General features: G+C 41.5%; 1 protein-coding gene across 1 annotated transcript in view; it reads left to right on the top strand.

The window, feature by feature from the left end:
• The window catches only part of dok2 (docking protein 2), an 18,499-nt gene continuing 6,844 nt past the window's right edge, over positions 1 to 11,655 (top strand). The window contains exons 1-4 of the mRNA XM_062542539.1: positions 1 to 202; positions 5,508 to 5,636; positions 6,504 to 6,671; positions 9,259 to 9,370. Of these exons, the coding sequence (XP_062398523.1) occupies positions 143 to 202; positions 5,508 to 5,636; positions 6,504 to 6,671; positions 9,259 to 9,370 (469 nt within the window). The 5' untranslated portion in view covers positions 1 to 142. The remainder of the gene's footprint in view (positions 203 to 5,507; positions 5,637 to 6,503; positions 6,672 to 9,258; positions 9,371 to 11,655) is intronic.

The raw sequence follows: 11,655 nt of genomic DNA, 5'->3' as shown, positions 1-11,655 counted from the left end.
GGTGCTTGCACAATTCAGAAAAGCTACAAATGCAGACCGTCATACTCAGCTGAGCCAGTGAAGGAGTAGGGTGTCCTGGTGATAAAGAGGGAGAGAGAGAGAGAGATAAGAGACAGAGAGAGAGAGAGAGAATAAAGGAAACATGGAGGAGGACATCAGGAAAAGAGGAATGTTGTACCTCCAGCAGCAGAGGTTCGGCAAGGTAAGACATCACTTGACTCAAGTCAACTCACACAGATGAAGCCCATCTTCATGTACTTCAAAAGGACATTAAAAATTGTCATTACTTCAGTTATGCCTGAGGACAATGACTGAAGTCACTTTGTAGTCTGCATATTTCATGTGGTAAACTCCATGACAACCAAAAGAGGAAGAGAGCAACTGACTGCTCATAGAAACTCATATGAATGTAAAATTCAACATGCGAGCACCTTTGACTGCGAAAATCTTTGCTGAACAAGGATTTAGGGTTCAGCAATATTCTTGAATCACTGAAGGTATTTAGGTGAACATCAAAGTCTTTGAAGATCCATAGTATTATCTTCTTCATATACTATGCTTAAACAGCGATATTATACAAACTCATAAAAGTAAGGAAAGGTCAAATAAACTCTTGGATGAGGATATGAGTCTTTCATGCCAATTGGTCATACAGTAGTCTTGGACCATTGGTTACTTCCTCCACTAACTATGGTGTCTACTTCTCCATGTGGGTGTCTTAGTCTGTAAAATATATCTCGCTTCTCATACTGTAAGTCTCTGATCCGAAGATGGTTGTTTGTTTGTTTGTTGGATGGATGGTGTTGTCAAAGGCTGTTGCGTATGCCTGGGGAACTTCAGATTGCACATGGAAACATGTCACTTGTTATATGGTTGAGCAAAGGATGTATGAGAAAGTCTGTCACCACAGCACTGTCAGTTGGCCCTCAGCCTGGACTAAGAGCTAATCACTCATTTGCTGTTAATGCATATTAATGAATGACCACCAACACGGACATTTAATCCACAATTATTGTACATACTGCAGTGTTTAGCCTAAGATTAGGAAACTGGTGTGTGTGTGTGTGTGTGTGTGTGTGTGTGTGTGTGTGTGTGTGTGTGTGTGTGTGTGTATGTGTGTGGTGGGTGGTCCAGGATTTGCTGCATATGACAGGGAGAGGGTAATACAGTCTCGATACGTTCAGTTTGATTTGAGCCTGTGGTTGAGGGAAGCTCAGGTAGCTGTAAGAGGGGATTTATCAACTTGTCCACAGTTGAAAATAGCACACAAGTATTGTCTATATTTCTATTGATAATGTTAGAGAAGGAAAGACTATCTTCCTTTGCATATTTCACGCAATATTTAGATTTTGTTTCTATGATGCCTTCTGTTTGTCACTGAGAATGTCATCATAATTATCCATCGTCTACCGAGTCAGGGGACTTGGTCTGTGAAAGTGATCGCTGAAAGAGAGCACTTGAGTGATTCTTTATGATTCTCGTTCCTATGCCATCATAGATTTGTTCCAGATGCGTGGAGATAGACACATGAAAGAATGCACAAAAATGATGGCCAGTTGGCCAAGTTCTTAACAGCTGTAGAGACGTTGAGGTTCTTCGTGATGATGACAAAGTTGAGGGTGTTGGGCCCTGTACATGCTGTGTTAGCTTGAAGGTATGATGACTGGGATTTATGAGGGATTTATGCTCCAAGGTCTTGAGAATTACATTGGAAATAAATGTTTCAGACCTTAAATGTGGTGTACGAGTTACTCTTGTATTAGTGAAAAAGAGTTGGATAAGCAGTATAGACTAGTTGAGTTGGTAATAAAACGTAACAGCTCTTAAGGATGAGCGGGAGAGGGTCTACGGAAGCAAGTAGCCTGGTTTAGTTTATTTATTATGATAACATTTCAGATATCGGTTAGGCCTACATAAGCTTGAGGCTTATTTTCATCATGATCCACAGTGATTGTCGTCTCTTCAAAACTGCAGGTGTCATGTCCCCCCGTATCCCCCGTACCACCGGCGCACATGGCCTTCTGTGAATCGCTTTGAATTTAAGCATGATGTAGTAGAATTGCTATCTGGATTACCCACATGCAAATTCAGATCCTCTGATTTAAAAAGTCAAACTCAATGGAAAAGTTCAGTTCAGTTCAGTTCAGTTCACCTAACTCTTCAAGAGGAAGCTGAATGCTTTGGATTCCAGTAAAAAGACAGTAATAAAAACTGACTGGCATTAAAACTAACCACTAAAGTTCAATGTCTAAATGTAGCCTACTGCTGTAACGGTCTATCACCAGGAGCAACTGCAAATTCTTAACTGGGGACCTCACTTCAAAAGATGTTTAGAAACCCCTATTGTTATTGTGCATGTGGTTGAAATCATTCTACTTTCCCCCTCTTTATTAATATGCGTTTGGTTAATTCAAGCAAAAATGAAGCATTTCACGTATGAGGCTTTTCCATTGCATGGTATCAGCTCAACTCTACTCTACTTGATTTTGGTACGGGGAGTTCGTTTCCCACTGCAACAAAGTACCGCCATAAGCTAGCCGATAGCAACGCTGAAGAAAGTATACTGTAATGTCATTAATGTCACTTTTTGGCATCGCTGCAGCTCGTTTGGATCCTCAACAGAGTTAATGCTAAAAATAGTACGAGGTAGGCCTACCAGGTACCAGTTTTGCTAATGGAAAACCCCAAAAAGTGAATAAAGTCGAGGCGAGTTGAACTGATACCGTGCGGTAGAGAAGCCCCAATAGAGACTATTCAAACATGGTCTCACTACTATGAGATACTGTAGGCTACAGTTCACTTGTCATACAAAATACCAAACACAACTGTGCCTGTGGTTTGATATTTAGATATATTTTGATTAAAGGCACGTCTTTCTGATTATGTAGTACTCTGATTATGAGTTACATTTACTTACAAATCTGATTTGGCAGAACAAAAAGCAAGTTCTATTTTTCACAGAGGGACTTCGGCAAGGTTTTTACCTGAGAAAAAACATTAAATAACCACAACACGTGACAGACAACTACTTAACAACTAGAATGACACAATTGTTAGCTGACCTTAAGTCCTGACTGCTTCTCTTGAATGATGCTATCTTTACATGGTGAAACTCAAAGTTGCTGTCTGATATTTCTTTTCACTGTCATTTACTGCAGACCATTTAATGTCCCTGACGGACATCAGACATAGTCAACTGTGGGTGGCCACCTCACTGCTCTATCATAGTCTTGTCCTGCGTGTCGTCCTTTTCTGTACTGCATGTTTTTTTTTTACCCCTCTATCTCAGGGATTCCTAAACTGTGGTATGCAAGCTGTTTCTAGGGGCTACGCGAGATGAAAAGGGCTATGGTGGAAGGTCCTTTCCAAAATGACCTTTTCAAATGTTCTGTAAATTGGGTTATAATGATGTAGAAACATGACATTAATGGAAATAATATGTAAACTCTATAGTAGGCTAGGTTTTCATTAAAAAAAAGACGGTTTATTAAATATGATGCTAATGTTCCTCCCTTGCAATCTCAGGTTTCTGAATCATTTGCTGACACTTCTAGCCAGAGCAACTTACTTAAGTGTGGAGTAGCATTCAAGTTACACTGCAATAGGACACCTACTGAGTTTTTACTAAAGTAAAAATTATGACCGATGCTGACCATTGATGAAATGGGTCTACGTGTATTTACTCTTGAATTATGAACTACTGGAAGTGATTCTTTCTTTCTTTCTATAGCTTACCAAAGCACATGTCCTCCATAGTTGTTTGATGGGTAACTGTGCTAGATTGGTTTACACCAGTTTGTCTGTTGCCCTTCTAGCAAGGCAACTTAGGCAAGGTACAAACAAGTAATTGGTTTGATCAGATGGTTTTATCAGATGTTCTGATAAGACATGCACAGTATACAGTACATCAGTGCAATAACTGAGGTCACTCACTAAAGTCTAGCAAGTCCCTTTTGGACTTCACAACCACCTTGCCCACTTGCATCAGTGAGTGGTCAGATATCATGATATTAACTGTGAGAAAATGCCTCCTTCTCAAGCACACTTTGTGCACAAATATTTGCCTTAAAACAGGAAGCCACAATTGGCCTTGAAAAACACTACATTCTTGTCTAAAAAAATGAAGCTTTCCTTGTCTCAAAATAAATAAACCTGCTCTCACTGATATTTCACCTGTTTCTCCTAAACCCCAATGAAGAGAATTAAGGAGCAATATGAATCAATAGAGAGAAAAAGAGTATTTTGAGATCAACTCAAATTAGACCTGGGCTGAGAAACTAAAATAACCAATATAGCCAAAACGGACACAATCTAATCATCTGGGAGTATTTAAGGTGTGTGTTTATGCAGTGTCTTGTCTCTCAGGGGTTTCATTTATTATTGTAAGTAAAGTAAGTTACTGTAGGGTATCGGTATGCTGTCATGCATTTTTAATGAAGACCTCTCTTTATCTTCTCACACCTCGCCTCTAACACTGACACTTACACTGACAATAACACTAACAGGAACACTGACACTGACATGGAAACTAACACGGACACAGGCCTGTACAGTTCTGGGAGCATGATGTTCTACTGTTTTGCTGCAGCGTGTTAGCCTACAGTATACACAAGTATTCTAATAGCTTTGACATCTTGTTTGATCTTGTGATTAGGATTCGGTTGTGTGAGTGTGAAGCATGGAATGAAAGAAGCTCAGTCTTACTGTACATGAAACCGGTTCTGACATGGGAGCCTAACAAAGCTATGCTCAGAACATACAAATACTATGCAAATCAATGCAAATGCCAACACAACTTTCCCTTAATTCACTTTAATATTCCAAATGGATATTATGATATGTTGGGCCCCCACCATTACTGTAACTTCAAGGCAGCACTGCCTGGAAGGCACTAGGGTTTGGCATGGGTTAGGGTTAGGTTAGGGATAGGGATGACAGTGCTGGCTTGAAGTCAACGGTGGGGGCCCAGAAAGACCATCAGGCATACAAATGGTGTTTGCACAAAAATGTTGTGGAAGCTTTTGGACTAGAATGATAGAAAATAAGAGGAGACAGTAAGAAAACAAGGTATAAACATGGGCATGACAACAAACATACAAATTACTGAAGATGCTCTTTTTGGCACTACTTAGGCCTAAAGCAGTCACGCAGGAAGCAGGAAACAATTCAATATAAAATAAGATATGTCATGTGCCAGTGAGTCGTACCAGGCTTTTCAAATCGAACTGTTCCCTACCCTTCCCTCATCGAGCAATGGCAAAATAGAGAAGTGCTTTCTACAGTACATAGAGACTACTCTCATTTATTACGCTCCCTGTCCTAATTTAGATCACCTAAAGCAATCTGAATACCCCTAATGCTCATATTCCCATTCTCTCTTCCACTGATCTCCTTTGCCCCCTCCCACCTCTCTCTCTCTATCCCTCTTTCTCTCTCTCTCTCCCTGTCTCCCTATCTCCCTCTCTCTCTCCCTCTCTCTCTCTATCTCTATCCCTCTTTCTCTGCAGAAATGGAAGAAGGTGTGGACCATCTTGTACAGAGAGAGCACCTGCTCCATCTCCCGTCTGGAGTTCTTCGAGTGCAAGGACGGCATGAGCACCCTGGAGAAGCCCAACCGCAAGCAGGACAACAAGAAGGTGACTCCAGACCAAGACCGAGAGTACACGCACGGGCTGGTCCCTGCTGACTTAGCTCAGTCAGTACACAAAGACCCTGTGCAAGTCCTTGTGAACGCTCGCTGTGTCAATATTTCGTCTTGATGAGTGGGTAAAGATGAGTGAAACACGAGACATTTGCAGCAATGAGGAACCACATTTATAAGCAGTGTAGGGGCGGGGGTGGTTGAGGTTTGTTCCCAGTTGTGGCAGCTTGATGGTGTTTTGGGCTCCCACAGTCCCACTGCCAACTTCAAGACATTGTTGCCACCGGTTGACGGTTGGGGCCCCAAAAAGTTATATCATTATAGAATAGGGTGAGGGAGTCCTGTTGATTAGATGTTCCTGGGGCCCCATCTGGTAAGCAGGTGGTGGAAAACCCTCTTGCCTGTTTGTCTGCAAATCCTCTGCTATCCTGTTCTATACAGATGATGTTTGGTCGAGTTTGAGTGTCCGAGGTCCAAGCGTGTTCTGAAAGCCGAGTGTTGGTAAAGAGAGTGGTGGGTGAAGCATAGCTAAGATGACCATTTTGTTAACCACTGTTTTAGTGTGTGTGTGCTGTGTGTGTGTGTGCGTGTGTGTGTGTGCGTGTGTGTGTGTGTGTGTGTGTGTGTGTGTGTGTGTGCGGGCCAATGAACTTGAACTCAGAACTTTTTGAAATACTGGTAGTTACAGTATACAATCACAGAGTCGTTGTATCAAGATTCCATTTTGATCACTGGCCTATGGCACAAACCAGCTGGTAGGGAGTAAATGGATAAATATTTTAAGTGATCGGATTGGGATTGAAAGTATACTTAAATCCTAGTCCTACACCCCTACTGACTGATGTGTTGTGTGAATCTGCAGGTGATAAAGCTGAGCGACTGCATCCGTGTGTCGGAGGTGGATATTGAGGGATGCCCTCGGGACTGTGGGCCTTTCCTGGTGGAGACCACAGAAAAGCTATTCATCTTTGCTGCCGACAACACGGAAATAGAAGACTGGACACAGAGGCTTTGTGAAATTGCTTTCCCAGTATGTATGAATATATTTCTATTTCCCAATTTCTCAGTTGTTGGTGAGGTGGTAGAACATTTCCTAAAATTACTATACAAATTCTGCTAATTACCGTAGTCATTTCCTCTGTTACTGTTTATGTTCTGAGCTTTAGCAAACAATTCCATACCAGGGCCATCACAAAATCAAAATATCTAAGTGATATTTGAGCAATGTTGTGACAGGTACTATAACTGTCAGTGTAAATTGAAATAAAAAAGTACATTTTCAAGGTGACAGTTTGATTGAATGTCTCTCCGCAAACAAGATGAAACATTTTATGTCACACACCTATGACGAGGAAATGTTTTCAGCTGAAATACTGCAATATATAATGATATACCATAGAGCACTCCAACTGTCGGTAGTAGAGTTTTGCAGAAAGCAGCTTTGTGTGCACAATTAAAAAAAACATTTTCTTTCTTTTTCATATTCATTTGATAGAAATGGCTGTGACGTGATCTGACATGTATACAAGTTGCAGTTAGCAAGTTGCAGTGATCTGTTTGAAGGACTAGTCAGTATTCCTTAACGTAGTGGTAGGGATTGAGATTGAAATGGAAGTGGCAGGATAGATCATTACACACGGCTACAGTAAGCGTGCTTGGGAATGACACAGCTGCAGAGGAGAAGACAACAACATGTGTGTGTGTGTGTGTGTGTGTGTGTGTGTTTGAGAGAGAGAGAGAGAGATAGATATACAGTAGAAACAGCATGTGTGTTGATATGTCAGGAATGAGTTCTCAGATTCATTTCCTCTTTTTTTCAAAGGGTTTTTTAAAGCAGTGCTGATTACATACCAAGGCATGTCTGTGTAGAGCACAATGTATGGACCAAAAAGAAAGCCACAAAGAAAGACAGAAACCTATGTGTATGTGCGTGCATGCGTGTGTGCGTGTGTGTGTGTGGGGGCCAAGGGGTGAGATGTCTCATTATCCCTTATGGCCTGGTGCACAGTCTCTATACCAAGCACAGTGTCAAAGCCATGCTTCAAACCAGACTCCCTGCCATGGCGGGCGATCATCAGCCCATCTCTGCCTCCAGCAGTAGCAATTGCAATTTGAAATGATCATTGTGCAGTGCTGCATTAGGCTTTTGCCAATGGCTCCATTGTGCATCGCCTCTGTGTGACTGTGGCAACGCTTGGCAGTTCTGTCGGAGGTCAGAGACATTCACGGGCAGAATGGAATGGGAAAGAATTCTAAGAATTCTTCAAATGAATCCATTAAGTAGCCAGTCAATTTCCTGGAACCCGCAGACAAAGAGATAGAGGGAATGTCATTTCATTCACCTTTAGAACGTTACAATCACCGTCGGAGTCCTGGCATTCAGTCCCCGGCCCAGTCCAAATGAGCTGTTGAGTGTCACTGGTAGAGATTTCTCATTTATTTCCCAACCAGGAAATAGTAATCATCAAAAGTCATCTATTTCCTTGACATGACTCACAATCAAAATACAGAAAAGGAGTCCATTTGATTCAAGGCTGATTGAAAAGGCTTAATTGATCAAACGGTCAATTGTAGGTGGTTACCAACCATCTGCGAGATCATCTGATACTTCTGATGAGTGCGCTTAAGCCTATTTTGCTCTGAGAGGGCCTGTTATCACCTGAACTTCTCCATCAGTGATAAAGAACTCAACAATCTGTTCATCTTGTGCCTACGAAACAGCTTGAACACGCTTTTTGATAAGGTGTTGAGTGCAACTGATTGATAGACAATCTTTTCATTCTTGAGAAATATGTAAAAAGTTAGAGCTTTCATGATTCATTTGTGGACTTGAGTTTTGTTCCAGCCGAGCTGAGTTAATTATCAACACTTAGGTTGTTGAATATACTGATTCTGGCTGTAGAATATACTATGAACTGAATCAAGCTTATGTACTACAGTGCATAATTACAAATGAATCTCTTGTAAAATAAATGCGTGTAGATCTATCTGTCCTATACAACTGCTAGCCATGCTGTTCTTACCGTTCTGTTGTTTTCACAGATTAGCATGTTAGCTGACCTCAGATGTGTCTTCATGCGAGCTGTAGTACTCAGTGGGGTTTCACAGGTGGTAATGTAAGGTCTTTAGAATGAGCTATGGTGCTCTGAGTTGACTGTGTAGCATGGTAAGGTTATTTGCCTGGAGCTGCACTGGCCAGTGTGGTTTATTTTTGATCTTTGTGTTTTCGTGTTGGTGTGGTCAACAACATGTTTTTGCATGACCTGTTTAACATCCATGTAGCCTAGCCGTGCTGGCTCATCACAAGTGTTTTCAATGCTAGTGTAGCTCCGTGCCTCAGCTATACCAGGTGATTTGTATTGTCGTGCATGTTAGCAAACCTTTGCCGCAAAAAAGTCAAAATGTCTGCAATGAAACCAATAGTGCTACAGTATATCTGTACCCAGAGGCTGGATGTCCACCTCTGTCTGCGCCCCACATATTTATAAGCTATGAACATGCAATTCCAAATACTTTTTGTTTGTCTGAGAACCATTGTTGATGTTTGACTGTCTGTGTGTCCACTTGCCAACCTGCATGCTGACCATGTGTTGGTGTGCTCCTGTGTTGTGTCCCAGATGAAGCGAGGCGACCGCGGGGCTGGGCCCAGGCGAGGCAGTCTTCCCAGGGTGGGAGACGCTGATGGAGTCAGTATGGAGAACAACAGCCTGTATGGTGAAAGAGAAAGAGGTAGGAGTTACCATTAGCTCATCCTTGCTCCAGCAGTCAATGCTTTTAAATGTGTTTAATGACACGATGGGCAACATTTCAGAGTTACGGGCAGCTATAACTTGCTGAAGAATTTCTCAGCTATTAATGTGAACACTACACAAGAAAAAGACTTCTCAATGTCTCAAATATTCTTTGAAGTTTGAACCCGCTACATCTCTAGCTTCAGACTCTATAAAGGTTTAGTGTGGCAGTAGCCTACAATTATATGTAGCAGCTTGTTAATTTGTGCATTACAAGTTTTAGCTATATTTAGCTAATAATGTTTTTCCCAAACTAGCATGTGCATACATATCTTCTTTCTTTCTGTTTTGTTTATGTCTCTTTCTCACCCTCCGTCTCACTCTCTCTCAGCATGACTGAAGTCGAAAAACACGTTGCATGATCATGGGTGTGTAGTGGAATACTTGCCGTCTAGATCATCATGAAATGTGTAGGCCAAAACGAAATTGAAATGTCAGAGATGTCTGGGGGAAAAACGTTCTCCAGCTATACTTGGAATGGACCACTGTCTTTGTTCACAAGTATTGTCTATGCATGTAAAACCATGAAATGGGGGTCTTTGAAACAGCGAACTTGACCAGTGGGCACATTAATCATGCATGTCACGCATGCGTCACACTCTGGCAGATTTGCATCAGTTATGCTCTGCAGAGTGTTAGAAATTTTAGTGCATTTGCATTTTGCAGCGTTACCTCAAAATGTAATTGGTTACCTTGAAATGTCATCTCAACACATCTTACAAATAACCAATGATGTTGCATGATGGTAAATGAAAAAAAACAAAGCGTATTAAAAGTTGAGAGTGCAGGCCCTTCAGCAGGCTTTTTCACAAAGTTCTGTTATGCTTTTGTTGAGGTCGGGCTCAGTCTCCATTACGTGATGGAAATATGTGGCCCTTACTTTCCTCTTTTCTGTGGTAGCAAGCAGCGACTTCACACCAGTGTCGGCTTTGTTTTGCAAACTGCCCGTTTATCAGTAAAAAAAAAAAAACTTACATCCTGCCATCGCGGTGCGTTCCAAAAGACAGTGTGCATTGCCCCAAAAAGATAAGCTTGCTGAGTCACATTTCAGTCGGTCAGGGCAGTCTTTTCTCTACACTCAACTGTGTTGGGTGGGATGGCGACTCTACGTCTGTTTTTCTCTCACATCTCCCCCTGCATTGGTGTCACACTGAAGCACTGAGTCTTTCTGTTCTCCTTTTCCGCGTGTCATATGAATTGTATGCGCACGCCTAGTGAGACTTAGACACCTCTGTACATGTGGAGGCACATATTTGAGTGGCAGGCGGAGAAACAGAGAGAGAGAGAGAGAGAGAGAGAGAGCAGTAGAGAGATACAAATTTCAGAAACAGGCAACTAGTAGTGCATCGTTAATGACTGTCCATATTATTGAAATCCTTTAGATCATACCCAATCCTACCTAATCATTCGGGATTGAATTACCCTGCTGGCACCGCACACACACGCACAAATCACTTTAATCACAACCAAATTAGACCAAATGACTCAATTTCAGCCTTGTGAGCGTGGTAGGCTGCACCATATGTGCTCACAGTCCTGTGCTCCACTCTGTGTGCTCCTCTCCTCAAACACACCGATGCTCGGAGCATCGCTGCCTTTACGAGTGCTAACAGGCCCATCTGTTTTGATATAAACATAAAGAGGCCTTGTCCTTTTGACTGATCACCCAGTATAAACACACACACACACACCATGTGTTGCAGATTAATTTGCAGAATTAGTCAACGTTTACGAAATATTCGATTAGAAATTGAGCTCATTCTACAGTGAACCACACTCTGAAATTCTCTCTGAAGTTCTAATTGTTTATTAAGCTTTGGTTGTATATAAAACAGGTTTATCACCATGAGAGTGTTGGCTAGTTTTATTCAGGTTTTGTAAAATAGAGTCAATGCATGGCATGAAGCATCCATTTGGTTTTCTCTGCATGAAAACATACTCTTTGACGTTCCATGGGCAAAACACTAACGAGCTTGTATTTCAATGGTCAAAAGGCATAATAGTGTTACATGATTTAATAATAGATGAAGTGCTTTGGCAGTTCTGAGTGCAGATATTACATGATAGGCATCAGCAATGCTGAGGGATATTGTAAATAACTATAAGACAGCATTCATAATTTGTATGTCAATATATTGACTTTATCATTCTCCAGGCAGACACAAAAACAATTTGCTTTCACCCATGATTTTTTCAGTTGTATATTTTGCCAAGTACAGCCAT

The sequence above is a fragment of the Sardina pilchardus genome, chromosome 8, assembly GCF_963854185.1.
Source record: "Sardina pilchardus chromosome 8, fSarPil1.1, whole genome shotgun sequence".
Lineage (NCBI taxonomy): Eukaryota > Metazoa > Chordata > Actinopteri > Clupeiformes > Clupeidae > Sardina > Sardina pilchardus.
Note: the sequence above shows the minus strand (reverse complement) of the source record. Positions and strands in the feature narration are given on the sequence as shown.